This window comes from Gymnodraco acuticeps, unplaced genomic scaffold, assembly GCF_902827175.1.
Source record: "Gymnodraco acuticeps unplaced genomic scaffold, fGymAcu1.1, whole genome shotgun sequence".
Lineage (NCBI taxonomy): Eukaryota > Metazoa > Chordata > Actinopteri > Perciformes > Bathydraconidae > Gymnodraco > Gymnodraco acuticeps.
Genome location: NW_022990042.1, coordinates 5,970,731 through 5,988,789, shown reverse-complemented (window position 1 = coordinate 5,988,789; position 18,059 = coordinate 5,970,731). Strand labels below are relative to the sequence as shown.

The 18,059-nt window shown below is 39.2% G+C and overlaps 1 protein-coding gene across 2 annotated transcripts; it reads left to right on the top strand.

Moving 5' to 3' along the window:
- The first annotated feature begins 406 nt into the window (after positions 1-406).
- Positions 407-16,855, top strand: LOC117545558 (WW domain-containing adapter protein with coiled-coil-like). 2 transcript variants are annotated; one of them, XM_034215389.1, is made up of 13 exons: positions 407-733; positions 1,183-1,216; positions 1,758-1,947; positions 2,903-2,994; positions 4,867-4,982; positions 6,677-6,774; positions 7,433-7,717; positions 10,027-10,143; positions 12,616-12,764; positions 12,902-12,993; positions 13,511-13,694; positions 14,922-15,049; positions 15,139-16,855. In XM_034215389.1, exons 1-13 carry the CDS (start codon positions 693-695, stop codon positions 15,206-15,208), a joined length of 1,596 nt encoding a protein of 531 aa, XP_034071280.1. In that variant the 5' UTR covers positions 407-692; the 3' UTR covers positions 15,209-16,855. The 2 variants fall into 2 exon arrangements, with proteins under 2 accessions (XP_034071280.1, XP_034071279.1); XM_034215388.1 differs by having other exon boundaries at positions 13,508-13,694.
- Positions 16,856-18,059: the final 1,204 nt, after the last annotated feature.

The following is an 18,059-nucleotide window of genomic DNA, read 5'->3' as shown; positions in this document are numbered from 1 at the left end:
AAAAACATTAAAAATACATATTTGTTCTGGTAGCCAATTCTGCATTTCCCTGTTTGATAAAAAAACATGACATTATTTCTCAATGGGATGTACAGTTTTACTTATTATTATATGTTTGTGTACACACTGTACGTCCCATTGAGAACATGTTCTGTCATAAGTATACTAGGAATATAAATAACTTGTGTTCTGCACTGTTTCAGCCGTCATTGTTTACAATGTATTGATACCATTGATATGTTGGGTTGTTTTGCTTTTAAATGCCGAATTTAATGACACTTGAAGAAGTTAACAATGTATTCTTCATCTCTCTCTTTTTTCCTTCCTTAAATAGCATATTTGCCAGTTCTTTTATTTTGAAATATAGAAGCGGAACTTCTTTTTCTCTAGCTAAACATTACCGAGGAGTCCGTCTTCTCCGTTTCCTCCTGACTCTGCTGCTTTTCGCTGAACTACATCGGCCGAACTAAGCGTATATCGTAACTATATGCCAGACGATGCACTGAGGGTGGTTTGTGATAAAGACCACCCGCTATGCAGTGCTTGTGCCCGATGCACAGCTTGTAGGTATCTGTTTAGTAGGTTATAGAGAATCCAGATATCAGGAAGCTGAAGAAAAGAGAACTGTGAGAGCAGACATACAGGAGGCCACGGTTCCCCCTCTCACACACACACACATCACCACGGCCTTGATGGTGATGTATGCAAGGAAACCAGCAAGAGTCAGCGATGGGTAATTTAAGCACACACTGTAACATAGTTAAAGTTAGTCCTTTGGTTTACCATATATTTCATTTGTTAGCCGGTTATTTATCTTTGGCTGTAGCCTTTAGCTTTCAGTGCTAAAAGCTAACAGTTTATTGAATTAGCTTTGGGTTCCGGTTATTTCCTAAAGCTTATCGTAAACGTAATGTTAGCTAACTAACATGATAAAGATACACTTCTCGTATATAGTCTACATTATGTATAATACATTAAAAAAAATTATCGGTTAAATTCCGCTATTGACAAAAAAAACCTGTTGTTTCCAAGGTAGCGAATCAAGCTAATTTTGCTAACGGCTATCAATAGCTGGTAGCTAACGTTTAATATGTTCTAGAAAGTGTGTTGCTAATTGAGAAAACGAACCACACCGTTAAAATGCTAACATTTTAAACATTTTTGTTCTGTGTGTTTTCCCAGGTGCAACGACAGAAGGGATTCACAATCCTATCAGGTATGACATATGACATCTGTTAACAGTCAACTGTCATCATTTTCCTCTAACATGACTAATCAAAGTGCAGTATTTCCATTAAAGTAAATGAATATCCATGTAGTCGGGTCTCAATTACCACTCCAGTTAAACTCCCAATTATAATGTAACTTAATAATACTTTTGAACAAAATAAACCACTTAAGATTGTATTTACATGGCTCTTACACAACGCTCCATAGGAAGTCCTGCTGTGGTAGTTTGTGTAATGTTTTTGTAAAGCTTAGGAGAGTTTTTCTCTCTCTCTCTAAATTGTGTTGATATGGCATCAGGCTTGTCCAGTTAGGACACATGTTGACACCGTAGTATTCCTTGAACATACCTTCCTAATACTGGCTTCCTGTAGCGTTCAATAAATACTCAAAGGCAGAGAACATCTCCTGTAGACTCAAATTGTAATATTTATTAGAGACGTGGATTTCACACATTGGAAATGTATTTAACAATCTAATGACACATCCACATCCCAACAAGTCTTTCTCTCATGCTTAATTCAATCCAGACCCATAAATCTCAGCCAAAGAGCCAGTCCAGCAGCCTTCACCGCTATGACAAGGTGCGCGATGGCTCATCAGACCCAACGCCCCCTTATAAGATGCTGCGACGCTCTGACGAAAGTCCTGTCAGCAGACATGGAGACGGCGTGGGGCATGGCAAGGCAAAAACCTCTCACACGGTTAGAGGAAAAAATGGTAAGCATGGATATTTTAGTCTTACACGTGGATATATGTATGATGTATAAAGGTTTCTAGACAAAAAGGAAAGGGGAACAATTTGCTTCAGCTATTGCACGGCAAATAGAATATATTAGATTGTTGTAGCACTTATCTTATTGTAGTTCATTTTATGTAGGTTTTTTTTTGATGAGTATTAGCTTTTGCATTGTTCATTTAAACTTTTTTTTTATACTTACATTGTGGACTTGTATATGCTCGGATGCACTGAATGTGACATTTTCGGCCAATGTTTTGTTTAAAGACTACATATTATGCTCAATTGTGTCAAATGTGCTGCTGCACCTCTTTTCACCCTCTGTCTGAAACTAGAGCCCAGTCTGCTCTGATTGGTAAACTGCTTAGAGATGCCCCCCCCTATCAGAAACAATGCCCGACTGTTTTGGACGTAATATGGTCGGGGTTTACATTAGCATTGCTAACACTCAGAGCTAACCTGTACTGGAGAGCATGTGTGTGAAGAAGCAGGAAGTAAAAAGGAACTCACCTTGTGGTATAACCGGCAAGAGAGAAAGCCTTTGAGCTCCAGACTGTTTCAGATCCTTGATAATCCATGATATGGCGTTTCATCACCGCAGTATTTAGTTTAGACTTTAAAAAAATTGTTAAAGCTTTATACCCAAAATCAGCACTTTTGAAACAGGAAGTGAAATAATGGGTGATCTGTTTGGTATTTTGAGCCAAACACTTCATAGACATGTTTTTTATATATCTGAGACCTATGCTATTGCCTAAAAATAGCATGATAGGTCCACTTTAAGATTAGTTAACCATCAGATCACAGTACAGCTATCACTGCTCAATGTGAACACTGCAAACACAACCTTACAAAGCGTTTCACTCAGCTGCACTAAGTCTCAGTCCTCTGCAGAACACTGTATTTTCTGTGACTTGATGAATGTCTCTGTTGTAGGGACCAGCGGCTCTCCTCAGGAGAACTCTCACAACAACAGCTCCCACCATGCCTCCGACTCGCATGCGACTCAGAGCAAGCCTGCAGACAGGGTAAGACGTTGTCTGCTGTTATCTGATGATATACCCTCAGCATTTCCTGTAGAAATAACTGTCACGTCACTGGGCAACATGGTATGCGGGACATTATATAGAGGCATCTTTCTGTGCAGACAGCTCTCTCTCCAAAACAATGCATGATTGGAACTTTATATTCATGTTACAGGCTTGTCTTTGTTAAGATATTTAGGAAATCTCATCATACATCTCACTTCGTCACTGGTTTTTACTGAGCAGTAAGACCGGATACTAAATATGTGACGTTTCCTAGGATAGAGATAAGATGATGTAGGATTTATTTTGCAGATAGCAATAAAAATGTAGGTGACAAGGATAATCATGAATATTATTTAAAAAGCTCACTATCATGCTGGATAAGTGAAGAAAGAGCCTTAATCTCGAAAAAATGCATAGTAGGAGTAATCATGTAAGAACAGACTCACAATATTGATTTAGTTTTGAATTACTTTTCTTTATGTAGGTGGACTATTCTTTAGGGTCATTAAAATAGGTCAAGTCTTTGTTTTTCACTACAAACGCTGTTCACTTAAAAAGATGAATCCTATCTGTGATGCAAAAACGATTTGATTCTTAAATACAATTAGGTTCAAGTGCCATTTTAGGAATCATAGTTTGATGATTAACGGGATAATATCGCAAACCAGTTCGACAGGGATAATGTGACATAGAATCTTCATGCTGTTGGATGGCTAGTCTGCGAAACCAATAGTTGTGTTCACTGTTATTTGTTGTCATTTTGAAGTAGACGGGAGGGAGTGGTGCATATGTATACACAGCATGACTTCTACAACTAAGTGACAAATGTGTTGCAAAAAGGCTAGCTTTTCCTCATGTGTTCACCTTTATGCTGCCTCAGTCATGAGAGAGACAGATGAGACGAAAGGAAATCCACACAGGAAGAGACAAAGGTGCTTTTCAGCTTAGATTTAGCAAGATTAAGTTATTATAGATTATGTTTTGCTAATATATGCGCACTGATAATTATGCCTTTTTATGCTGAGATTTCCAGGCCCAGAACATACATTAGTTCTTTATTATTATTTATTTTCTGCAAATTATAGCATTTAAAGCCCTTTTTTGTTGCAGTAGTAAGTGTCAAATGACATCCTGTAATAATACCATTACCGCTATAATCTAGAGTAATTCTCAATGTGCATATTTATCTTAGTTTAGGTCAGCTAACCCCTTTTGTTTTTTTAAATAATGTGACATAGAATCTTCATGCTGTTGGTCGAATGTACTTATTGTAAGTCGCTTTGGATAAAAGCGTCAGCTAAATGCAATGTAATGTAATGTAATGTATTGTTGTGTCTCAAGCCTCCTCTACAAAAATTAGTCAGTTTTGAATTTGATGCAATTTAAATGGTTTAAAAATCCTTTAAACAGGATGATGCTAAGTATATTCTCTCCCTTGAATTGTCACGTGACTGGAATTGTTTCCGTAAACATGACCATGATTATTTATATTACTAGGTGCCATCCATACTTAAAAGCTAATCGATATTGAGGGTGAAAAGCAAGAGATGCCTGCCGGAGTACATGGATGATTTTTTATTTATTTTTTTAACAGAAACTTGAGTCTTTACAGTCAGATGAACAGTCATACGCAAGGACAGTTTTTCCCCCGTTGTAATCTTTTTTTTTTTTTTTAAATGCTACTATCTTTAGGGTAGCATAGTGTTCCTATCAGTGTTGCTGCTAAAGGCCATTAGCTTCCTTGTATTATGATTATATACGTCTTGGAAATGTCATTATTTATTTACTACTTAAATGTTGAGGTTTTCTGTAGTGCTCTTTAACTTCTCACAATAACCCCTATTAACGTCTCATGTGTTGTGTTCTCAGCACCAGGAGCCATCAGATGACTGGACAGAACACATCAGCTCCTCTGGGAAGAAGTACTACTACAACTGTAGAACTGAGGTCTCCCAGTGGGAGAAGCCTAAGGACCTGCTGGAGAGGCAAGTCCTTTTTAAATTGAAATGTTACAATGCGTACAATTTCAAACGTCAATCAATCGGCTCATTTAAAAACAACCCACATTGACCAAAGTGCTGTCGAGAACAGAGTAGGTAGTAACACAACCTTTCATAAAAGAAATAAAAGAAACACTGACGTAAACATGAATACAAACAGCGCATATGCACAAATACATAGGCATAGACACTATCAGCCACATAAGGAGTCAAACGCTAGAGAATACAAATGTTTTAAAGCAGTCAATGGAGGGGGCTAATCTGATAGGGAGGGGGATGCTGTTCCACAGTCAGGGCTGCAATAGAAAACACATGATTGACCCTGAGGTTACGTTTGGAGTGTGGGACATCCAGGAGCCCCAGGTTAGCCCACCTGAGGGGCCTGGAGCTAGAACACAGGATTGGGAGGTCTGCAACATGGGAGGGTTCCCGTCCATTTAGGGCTTTATACCCAAATAGGACTAGTTTAAAATCAATTCTGAAGCGCACTGGCAGCCAGTGGAGAGAGGACAGAATGGGGGTTGTATGGTCCCTCTTCCGGGTACCTGTGAGGAGCCGGGCTGCGGGGTTCTGGACCAGTTGAAGGCGGGACAGGGATGACTGACAGGTCCCAGTATATAGGGAGTTGCAGTGGTCAAGACGGACGATATAAAGGCGTGGATGACTTTCTCAAGATCATTGACATGAATTGGTAATCAAGAATTTCATTCTAAGGCCAAGTCATGCAGCGTTAGGCAGGTTACTTTAGAAATGTAATAGGTTATAAATTGCTTGTTAAACTTAAAATGGAGTACGTGATTTAGCTGTAGGCTGACTTGGAAATAGCAACTGGATTTTTCCATTGTAGAAAATAAAGATCTGTGGCAAACACGTTTATGATAGAGTCCACATATTTACGGCACTTTTATAATAGTTGAAGCGTAAATGCAATCGGTGGAGTAACAGGGTAATATTAAGGCTATAAACAAACTACATAATGGTCACATGACTATGCGTCAACACTGTAAGCTAAAGGCAGCTAATCTTCGGCGTGATGACGTTTAGTAGTCTTATTTAGTCACTTGTTAGCAACTGCCATTTTTCAAGATGTGTGAAAGCTTCAAATGTTCACAGGTGTGATGTTTACTGACGCATTTTATGTCGTTATACAAACTTGAAATATCGCAAGCTTGTATTACCCACAGACTTTGTTTTATTTTACCTTCTAGCTAAAACGTGTAGTAGCTTTTAAATGGGAGCCCAGAAGTGCTAAAATGCAAAGCCATTTCCAGGCTAAGCACTCATTCCTGCACTACTCTATAAAGCTGAACTAGTAAAACAGTAGTCTATCACCAACTTCAAACTTTGAAATAAGTAAAGGAAAAATGTAACTCCCTTCTGATGGGTAATATAACTAAACTGCCCTGGGTATTATTGCCAATTATTTTACATAAGTCCCTAAACAACTCTTATTTTAGACTTACAAGCTTTTAATAAGAAATCACCCACATTTAAGTACATATTTTCCTGATGAACTTTACTGGATAAGATGCTTTCTTTATTACGTCATGCATTTAGATGTCATTAGTGACTCCCTCACAGATCACGCAGCACACAGGTCTTCTCAGGATATCATTAGCTTAGGGTTCAGAGTCTAACTGCAGCCTGCAAATTGTCACTTTCTGCTTAATCTGCTTCAGGGAACAACGGCAGAAAGACCCAGTCAAGATGCCGGCGAACAGTTTCCCCCGGGACATGGACTACAGACAAGAGGCCTTGCAGGACAAAGCCTCAACAAGTAAGTTAAACAGATTCATAAAACTAATCTGTTTTTCCCATGGTCATCATCATCATCATCATCAACATCATCATCAACATTGTAGGTGGTTCAGAGTTTGCTTTAGAATTTCTGTTGCTGGTCCTCATTTGACAAAAGGAAGAACATTTGAACTATCACTTTATAAATATGCGTTTATTGAACTTTAATAAGTTTATAGGCAAAATAGGGATGTTTATTATATTCGTATTGAATTAATATCACGATATGAGATTTTTCATGTTTGATTTTTGATATTGTAAAAGTGTTGTCTTTTACATTTTTCTAAAAATAATGACAATTTTTGTATTTGTTTTTGTTGTCTTGAACCACTGAGTCGGTGATCATTTAAAAATCAAAAATCTCAGTGGAAATAATTATGACATTTTATGAAATTGGGTTTTGGCTATTATACACTTTTAAAAAAGTGTATAATAGAATATATATATATATATATATATATATATATATATATATATATATATACACACATAGCAATAGTTACACTAAATGTACAATAAAGGTGAAATAAAAGAGACATAATACCTTAATTTTTTTTCATTTACTTCTCTGGTCCGCACATCGTCTCGGTTTACCTCGTCAAATCTCGTGTTAAGTATTCCTCCGCTCTCCCTCACAGAGGCCACATCAGGGGACCAGTCCACAGCGTCCAACTCCGGCCATTCCTCCTCTTCCTCTTCTTCTCAGAGCCTGAACTCTGCTCCTGGTGCTTTAGGCTCCACCCCCTCCGCCATGTCCTCCTCCACCTCCTCTTCCTCCTCCTCGGGCCAGGCGCCTCCGTCTGTCCAGTCCCCCTCCCCGGCGCTGCTGCAGGACCCCGCCCTCCTCCACCAGCTGCTACCCGCGCTGCAGGCCACTCTGCAGATGAACAACGGCAACATGGACATGGCCAAACTCAACGAGGGTGAGGCGCAACAGAAACACAACATGTCACTTTCACATGGCTGTCTTCCAGAGGGTGAAATGTTCCTGGACCATATTTAAGACTTGTTTTGATTGTATTTGGAAAAGTTGAGGTTGTATTATATTAGAATACCAGCCTGTTCACAACAGTTAAACACCTGCGCCTACACAGACTGATGTCCAGGGCTCGACATTAAGGACTGCCCGATGGCCTGGGGCCATCTAGTATTTAGCTCGGGCAATGAAGCCTCACCTGCTGGCAATCTATTAGGCCAGTATCATGCAGCTCGCGGATCCAGTAATGAGTGACCCGACAGTAAAACTAAACATATCTATAACTAGTTTAGGTAGTTTGAGAGGTAATTAAAATAGCTACTTGTGATATGCTAACCTGAAGTGTGTGTTTTGTCCGCTCACCGCTGCATGTGATCATGCAGAGCTGCGTGTCGACTCGTCAGCAGCAGCTGATCTCTCTCTCCCGTCAGATTAGACTTCACTCGCGTTTATGTCCATATCGATCAGATCCAGCTAGTTCTAGCTAATGATATGACTACCTGCTTATTAAAAGACACCTAAACAATAAGTGTCGCTATGCAACTGGGTGAGGCCACAAAGTATAGCGCAGCATTATGCATTTGTTTACATGCCCACCGGAACCCCGAGGCATTACCAACAGATCAACGCACAATCAACCCACACAGGACATCTCTTTCTCCACATTAAGTGTTAGACATTAGAATGGACTATTCATGTCTTTTACATACTCTTCTTGTCTGTCACATAAGTGGCGCAACTGAAGCGGTATTGCGCTAAAGGGAAATTATTTTGACCGAAGAGATTTAGATTTGCCGGCTAACGGGAACTCTGACGTCGCCATTTTGTGTGTTTGGCGGATGCGCTCGGCTCCTCTCGACTGCTGCTCGGGTCTGCTCGGTCAGCTTCCGGATGAGGCATTCGTTGGACCAACTAACAGTAGATAACATTACAAACATTTTTAACAGGGGCCATAATAGTGTAAATAATGTTTGTTTTGGCAGTTATAACTGAATGTAATGTTTTCTACTTTTTTACATCTGGGAAGGCTACATGTTCTAGGGGGAGGCCCCCCAAACCCTTCGTGCCATTTCGTCAGCGCGCATTTTTCAGGGCAATCTCTATTGGGCTCAGGGCCATCTGTAAATGAGCTTAGATGGCCCACAGGGCCATCTCCCAAAATCCTTAATGTCATGCACTGATGTCTGTTTTTTTAAAATTTAGTCTTACGTTAGCCCAGCCTATCCTAAGAGCACACGCATTCAGAGAAATTCCCCTTTGCTTTGTATATACAATTAATAAAAGAATATATACATGGTAGATACATTTAGCAACCTTTCATCAATTGTTGTGGCCACTGAGTAGCTACATTGTTTAGGATTTAAATCTACCATGTTAGAAAAGTTGCTCCTCCTAACAAATGTCAGATTTTTAAAAAAAAATTGTCCCGTTAAAGTTAAGACTATCTCCTGGTAAAGATAACATTTATTCACACAGCGTCTAAGCACTAAATAAAGCTCTAAAGGTCAAACATTTTAGGAGAGGGGAGGAGGATATTTAAGAGGCTTAAGAGTTTCCAAAGCATAGGAGAAAATGGTGGAAAGACAAAAAAGGTAGGAGAGATATTCTCTGATCCCAGCGTCCTGGTGCTTTAAAACCAGGTTTTCTTGCTGCCATTACCCTTTCCCTGGTTTACGGAAGGATAATGCATAAGTTCCCCAAATGCACAGGTAACTGTTTCGCTGCCAAGGCGGGAATCTTGTTTTTTTGACGAGGTTAAAGAGGCCTTATTATGCTTTTGGAGGTTTTCCCTTTCCTGTAATGTGTTCTAGTTTGTGTGACTGGTTTGGAAAGGCTAAAAACCCAAAGTTCCCTCCAGAGGGAGTTTCTCAATGCTAACTGCTGGGGAAGATATTTTTATGGCTGATTTTTAGAGATGTAATACCTAAAGGGTGAGAACTACTTTTTGAGGAAACAGTGTTGAAAAAAATCAAAGCATGTCTTATTATCGAGCCACTATGGTGCAGACAAATGACACCTGACAATATACAGCTTTTGAGAAAGTTAAGAGACCACCATGGCATTACCAGATCTCTCTGGTTTTTACTATTTATAGGTATGGGTTTGAGTAAAATGAAAATGTGTTTTACTTTATTCTATAAACATCATCAGGAACTACTTTTTTCTGATTACTGTGCGTGTTTTTGCACACACCTGTTGCACGTCCTAGCTCACTCACCTGTGTGTTTGTGTGTGTCCACTCTATCCTCCCTCCAGTCTTGGCAGCTGCCGTTACCCAAGCTTCCTTGCGGTCTGTGCTTCATAAGCTCCTCACAGCTGGACCTGCTTTCAACATCACTGCTCTGCTGTCCGCCGCTCAGCACTCCAACCAAGGTATGCTGTTCCACCCATACTTATGTCCTTATTTCATGTTTTACTTTTTGAAGTGACCCTGTCCGTTTTTCTTAAAGACACAATTAGTTTTTGACCTTCAGTTAATTAAATTCTGCATTTCTTTAATGCAAGGTAACATCGTGGATCGTTTAAGGGTTGTTCAGATTTTTGTATTATCCTATTGGTGCGCAATTATTCTAAATTGTATTGAAATTGCAATATGGAATGGTGCAATATCCAAATTGCAGTTAATGCAATATTTGGTCTCTGCAAAATATGTGGAAATATAATTTTGAAGGAAAAATGGTGGTACTTCAGAGAATTCCTTAATAAATATTAGGGCTGTCAAGTTAACACGTTAACGCAAAAAAAATTAACGCCACTAATTATTTTAACGCGATTAACGCATGTGTATTTAAAAAAATATATACCATCTACAAGCTGATGCTGACAGCCCCGCTCCTGTCGCCCGCTTGTGGCAGACCACACTTCCACGCTCACCGGCAGGCACCGACTGGCTGTTGGGAGGACCGGGAGGGTGTGTGTATGTGTGGCCCGAGCGAGCGAGAGAGAGACCTTACGTGCATTGTTGTTGTTAGCATCTGGTGCTAGCTAGCTGCGCTAACGGATATACGGAGCTGTTTAAATGAAAACAGAGGAGCGACATTTCGCCACAACTGCGCCGAGCACTTGACTTTATGCAGGAAGCCAGACAGTGGGACATTGTACGAAAAGTCAGCACACTCAGCACGGATAGTGCGCAACATGATTGCAGCGTCCAGGCAGCTCCCGTTCGAGCATATGCCTTGAGTTACACATAGCTCCAACGATCCATCACACACACACACACACACACACACACACACACACACACACACACACACACACACACACACACACACACACACACACACACACACACACCATTTGTATTGTATTATTGTATGAGAGAGGTTCCAGGTTGAATTGAGGCGAATATTTGTAATGTTCAGAGGTTGTTGTGTTTAATATTCATGAGAATATTTGTCATTGTTCAAATGATAATAAACATTAGCATAAAGCATATTTGTCCACTCATATGTTGATAACAGTATTAAAAACTTGAAAAATATTCCTCTAAGGTACATTTAGAACAGATACAAATGTGCGATTAATCGCGATTAACTATGGACAATCATGCGATTTACAAATAAATGAAATCTAATCATGGTGTTCTGGTATAGATGGAGTTCTGTACTCAACTGAAATAAGTATTTGAATGAAGTCTGTATAAAGATATTTTGCAGCCATATCTCTCAGCACCACAATACTTTATCCAGAATAACATTTTACATTTTAAAATATTGGGCTTTCTGTGATTTGTATATTGCATTAGTCCTTAGAGTGATTCACGAATGAGACCTGGAGTTCGCATTTCACCACTTCTGGTTCCCTTTTCTTGAGTTAACAGTTTTATTTTTGGTTTGATGCCTGAAATAAGATAAACGCTTAGACATAAAATACGTCAGTAATTAACCCACTGGTGATTGTCCGATGCTTCTATGTGTCATTAAAAACGACGCATGCTAAAAGGCGCCGAATAAACTACAAAACATCATCAGGTCGACACGAGTCCGGCATGCAACCATGATGTAGTTTGTTTATAGCGTGACGTTAGCTTTTTATTTTTACCAATTGCATTTACACTTAAAAAAAATCACAAAGTGGTGATACTATATTAGATATCCTGCTAAAGGAAACGTGGGAAGTATCATGAATGTGAGACAGCTTATTTTCTGCAAAATACGAAATTCAATAGGAAATGCATTGCTTTTTGTCAAGGGATCTGTTGTGATGCTAATTTGTTACCAGTATTGTGCATACAGCAATTTGGATATTGCACTAGTCCACATTGCGCTTTTGATAAAGTGTCTATGCATTGTGCAGCCCTACTTGTATGACTAGCCTTTTTAGTGAGCTAGTTGTAGTTTGCTGCTAAATCAATTCTTCATGTGTACAATACTTCACTTCTTTTTTTCTTCTTTGTTTGTGTCAGTGTATTGAACATGTCAGAAACAAAAACATACAACAATAATATGTATATTCTCTTATTGTTCCTTTTTTTTTTTTCACTCAAATTGATAATTATACAAAAAACAAATAATAACAACAAAAAAAAAACCCCAATAATAATTCTCAGATAGTCTGTCATGTTCAACAGGGGCAAGAAGAAGCTTAAAACAAAACTTTTCTGGTCCTACCCCCTCTAGCATATATTTTTCTTATAAATAAAACATTAGGTCATCGTCATCAGCGACATGTTTGTCTTGTTCATTTGTTTGCTTTTTGTTTTTGTACAAAACAATCAGAAATAAATTACTTTTACAAGGAATGGACTGCAGGCTTTGGGTTGATACTGTACAACGCCAGGGTTGATGCATGGTCACAGCTGATGAGTGTTTGTGAGTAATGAGAGAGCCTTCCCTCCTTCAGCCCAGCACTCCAGTCAGTCCCCGGTCTCCCTCACGTCGGACGCCTCATCACCGCGGCCGTACGTCTCGCCACGGAACGGCACGCCGCAGAGCTCCCAGAAGCCCCCCCTGGGCATGCACCCTGGCGGCGTCACATCCTCACAAACAAGGGTGAGTCGCAGGACCTAAAGTAGACGAGGAGTACTTCCCCTTGCTCATGACTCAACCCCACTTTCTTCCTTGACAAAACACCCTTTTGTTTTCACTCCTATTTCTTCATCTCTTGCCGTCTCTTCTCCCCTCCACAGGGCAGCATGTCTTCAGCGAAACAAGGACCAGTCCCTGTGCCTCAGACCGCAGAGAAGCGTCCCGAGGACCCCAGAATTATCCAGCAGAGAAGGTAGGAATCACTTCAATACGATTTTTATTTTGGTGCTAAAAAATTGCTTGTAGGTAAGGTCAACGCTTAAAACAACCAGAAGAAAGTAAAGTAAAAGAACACCTGGTTTCCGAAAACATATTTGACAGACCTCAACAGCAACATCAACAGTTTTCAAAGGGACTATTTGTTTCGTAGAAATAGTTTCCAAAGGTGTTTTTATTTTCTGAAAAGACGTAGTTACTTATAGTCCAGTATGGAGGCATACCATTACATGATCATTCTGTAGTTCTTTTGTCCAGCAGTATTTTATCACACTTGGCAAGCAATTATTCATCTCACTTGAATTTCTCAGTTAAAGTGGTAAATACAACGTTGAGGATGTTTATTCACACAAATGTAATAACGTAATAAGTGTTTGAGTTATTCTAAGGTTATATTACGGAGAAGTAAATGCTACACATGGATAAATGAAAGTTTACATGATCCAAAGCGAAAATGCATCTGAACCCCCCCACTCGTTGTCTGGCCCCAGCAGCCAGGAGCTCCTGTGCTCTGGATCAAACGCACCCGGGGCTGCCTTGTCCCACGCCCCCCCCGGCAGCAGCAGCCTGACCCAGCCCGACAACCCCGGCACCTTCACCCCCAGCCTGGCAACTCATTTTGACGAGAGCCTCATCAGACATATCCAAGGATGGCCTTCAGAGAACACTGAGAAACAGGTACCCCCCCCCCCCCCCCACACACACTTACACACACACTTTCACACATGTCACAGAGCAATTGTAACCTCTTTGTTGCGTTTGTTTTATAGCCATAGCATTAGAATAAAATGAATTAAGTACAAAAAAACTATGCATGGTCCTTTTGAATCCTTGAAAGTTTGTGATTTTGACGTGAGGGGAACTCGGGGTTTTGAAACGTTTTGGGGAAAAAAACAAATACAGTATAGCTGGGTTATTGAACGTTTATTTAAAATATGTTATTTAATAAAAATAGAAAAACTTTTGATATATATTTGTTCTATCTTTGTCTCTGAGCTTGCCGGTTCTCCCGATGCAATTAATCCGTTTTCTAACAATAATTAACTTGAATGTGAAATATTTTCAAATAAATGTTGAAAAACCTTTTCACTGTTGTGACAAAACTGCAGTAATCTGACAGCACTCTTGAATTCAATTCCTACCACTACAATAACAGTAAAAACACCTATTTAAAGTTGATGACTAAAATAGGACTAGACATTTAAAGCGGCATTCTGAAACTATTTTGGAATCATTTGTTTCAGTCCTAAAGGAACAATTATGAAAAGGAATCAAATCTAGCACAGGTGTGAAAGAAACACGTAGATACCCCAGTAGCATAAGGCCCTGTTGGGTCTTATTTTTGAGAAGTTCTTAAAAGTGCTGTAATTGGATGATTATGTTTTATTTCATTACCTGTAATCTGTACATAGATATAATGAACATGTTAGTGTTGCAAACTCTCAGTAATGTTATTAATGCTAATGACTTATGCCAGTAGTGTGTTCAGCAGGTTGCAAGCAAACGTTTTGATAGTTTTATGTTCTATGCAAGTCTTATAATGTACATGTTTATGGATGCCCCGCTCACTAGACCTAGCAGACGGCACATGACATGTTATTTAACTGACGCTTTTATCCAAAGCGACTTGCATAAACTTCAATACTGAAGCCATGACTATGGGAGCATTTTTTGGAGTTAGGTATCTTGTCCAAGGTAACTCCGATGTGCTGAATGCAGAGGGAGGGGGCATACCACTGATGCTCTGATTGGTCGATCAGTGTAATACCCCTTGAGCCATAGCCGCCCAATGGCCCGATGTTTCTGTATTTCAATCACATTTTTAAAAAAACCAATGCATGCCTCGAAGGTCCTTTTGCATCCCAGTGTGCAACATTGACAATGCGCTTCATCCCTATCCCTCAGGCGGCTCGGTTGCGCGAGGACATCCACAACATGGGCAGCTTGTACATGTCTGAGATCTGCACGGAGATGAAAAACCTGCGCTCCCTGGTCAGAGTGTGTGAAATTCAGGCCACACTGAGGGAACAGAGGTGAGGTCAATGTGACATTAGCATCCACATTAGCTAAAGTAAACACTCATATCATTACATTGATTTACTTATTTCCTCCTCAACTACAGAATCCTGTTTCTGAGGCAGCAGAGCAAAGAGCTGGACAAGCTGAAGAACCAGAACTCGTACATGGTGTGAGGACCTTACCTGAGGAGAAAGAACCGGGATGGATGGATTGAAATAATGATCGGAAAAGAGGAATAGACACGGACAGCAAGCTGCTGCAGCCTGTTAATTCTCCCTAGCAGAGAAGCTGTTAAAGAGCCTCCATCCTGAACAAGTCTTTTTCTTTTCTTTCAAAAAAAAATATTTTTCCAACGTCCACCACACGAATTGCTCTCGCTGAAAGTACCGTTTTGGCGCGTCGGACACTTTAACGGAGTGGACACGGAGGACCTGAGGCTCCTTTTTTTCATTTTTTTTCTTTTCAAAAGCAGCACCGTTCGGGACCGTGAACCTTGGATTGTGTGTATTGTATCGGGTTAACTTGTTTTCTGGTGTGTTTTTGATGTGTAGTGGTCAGGAAAAGATTACATTCTTTGGAAAATGAACAAAAAAAAAGCAAACCATCTCATAATAATCAGTGTGGCACAGTCCCGGAGGGGTGGGGGGGTTGATCATGCTCCCCGATCTTCTAGAAATTGCATTGAAATGTATGGATTCAATGGCAGTGATGTTACTAATGTTATTTTTAATTCACTATACTTGTCCGTGATTTTTTTTTTGCCATACCCAGTGTGTCTTCGAAGCTGGTACACATCATGAAATTAGCGAAGACCACTTTTGGCCAGATTTTCGAAAATAAATACTTTAAATGTGCTTCAGTTGCTTTGTCCCAGTGGTGCAGATTTTGCTGGGACTCTAAGGCTAGCTTTGTCAAACACACTCCAGATGTTTCAGAGCCATTTTTGAGGAAAAGCCCACATTATTGGACCTAGTTTGGCTGCTAGAACATATTTGGGGTCGTTTGTAGACCTGCTAGCTAGTTTCTTCTGCTAATTGTCTTTTCTTTTTTCTTTTTTTATAATTGTTAGTATTTTCGTTTCTCTCCCAAGTCAAATTGGGAGAATTATTTCATTCCTATTTTGCAGCTTAGCAAGAGATTGTGTAAAAGAATAGTAAAGCGACTGAATTCGCAGTAATGTAAAGCTAAATTATTGTTGCACACGATTGATTACGCCCTTCTAGTCATAATGGTTTATACAAAGGTCGATGGAAAGACATTTTATTTTTTATCATTGTTTGGAGCCATTTTATCAACAGACTCAAGCAAGACTTTTTTTTTTTTTTTAAGGGCTCATTCATCATGAGGGTTTACTTTTTTTTACGCACATGAACATGAATTTTCAGTCGTACACTTCCACACCCCATAAAGCAACTTCCCCTTTTTCTCCTTTTCCTCGTCCTTGACTAGTTTCCACCAGATCTGATGTGCACACTTTTTTTGTTTTGTTTTGGGGGGTGGGGGGGAAGGGATCGGAGCTTTGTATTCCATAAAATATGAGAATAAAATATTATACCACAACTCCTGCTTGACTTTGTACTCATAGTTCAGCTGTTGTAGACTTTAATTACGGGAGTAAATGTGTTTTTGGTGAATACATATCTTTATGAATAATGCATTTTGTAATTTTTCTAAATTAAAGTGTGGAATGTAAGTAAGATGGGATCAGAATGTTTACCATGCAGTTCCATTTATGGCCACGAGATGGCGAACAATCTTCACATTTGGTTTTGCTTTTTCTTTCTCTGCACTTTCAAATTAAATGAGCTATAATAACTAAACATGTCGTCATTGAAATTGAGCTAAAGCAGAAAGCTGGATAATATCAGATGACCCATGTCCATATTCTGGGCCAGCTCTGAGACAATCATTTAAGTAAGTTTGCATGAAACATTAAATGCCAAGTGCAAGATTTCATATGTGCTGGAGTTCATTTCATTTCAATCTTTATTTCGAACAGATTAAAAATAAAAAAAAAGTGAAAAACAGAATACCATATTGTTAAAATATAGTATTTATCCACATTCATAATAATATTTATATATTCAACATAAAAAAAACAGTCTTCCTATTAATAATAATTAATCATATTTCATTTAATTTCAAACCTTTATTTAATCAGATTGGTCCCTTGAGATCATAGATCTCTTTTTCAAGGGAGACCTGCAGCATATAGGTTCCACATGAAACATGAAACAATAAAGGACATCATACATTATATACATATGTGTCCGAAAGGGAGCAGGAGGAAGCAAATGCTTATTAATTCCCACCCCTTACTTGATCAATGATTGTCCTTTAAATCATTATGCAAGTTATTCCTACTTACATTTACATTTATACATATACAATAATTTCTCATCTTCAATCACCTTTCTTCATTCTCATAGTTTTCCCAAAAAGTGTTTCTGTACATCCTTTTAAACTGAATTATGCTTGTGCTTTGTTTTAACTCCTGCTCCAAACCATTCCATAAAATCACCCCACAGATTGTTAAACTCATACTTCTCAGAGTTGTTCTGACCTTGAGTTGTTTCAAATGTAGATTTCCTCTCAAATTATACCCACCCTCTCTGTCTACGAACAATGTTTTTAATTTCCTAGGAAGTAGATTATGTCTGGCTCTGTACATGATTTGTGCCGTTTTAAATTTAACCAGATCAATTAACTTCAATATGTGTGACTTCAAAAATAATACATTAGTGTGTTCAAGATATCCAACATTATTGATAACTCTTATAGCCCTTTTCTGTAATGTGCATAACGGCTGTCGGTTGGTTTTGTACGTGTTTCCCCAAATCTCCACACAGTAAATCAGATATGGCAATATTAGTGTGTTATATAGAGTATACAATGAGTTGTAGTCCAGAATGTGTCTGGCTTTTCCCAATGTTGCGATAGTTTTAGCCAGTTTTGCTTTTACATGAGTGATATGAGGTTTCCAGCTGATTTTGTGGTCTAAAACCACACCAAGGAACTTCATTT

Coding starts and splice junctions, on each gene's coding strand:
- LOC117545558 (XM_034215388.1), top strand. CDS start 693: ATGGTGATGTATGCAAGGAAACCAGCAAGAGTCAGCGATGG. Junction 734..1,182: donor CCAGCAAGAGTCAGCGATGG/GTAATTTAAGCA, acceptor GTGTTTTCCCAG/GTGCAACGACAGAAGGGATT. Junction 7,718..10,026: donor CATGGCCAAACTCAACGAGG/GTGAGGCGCAAC, acceptor TCCTCCCTCCAG/TCTTGGCAGCTGCCGTTACC.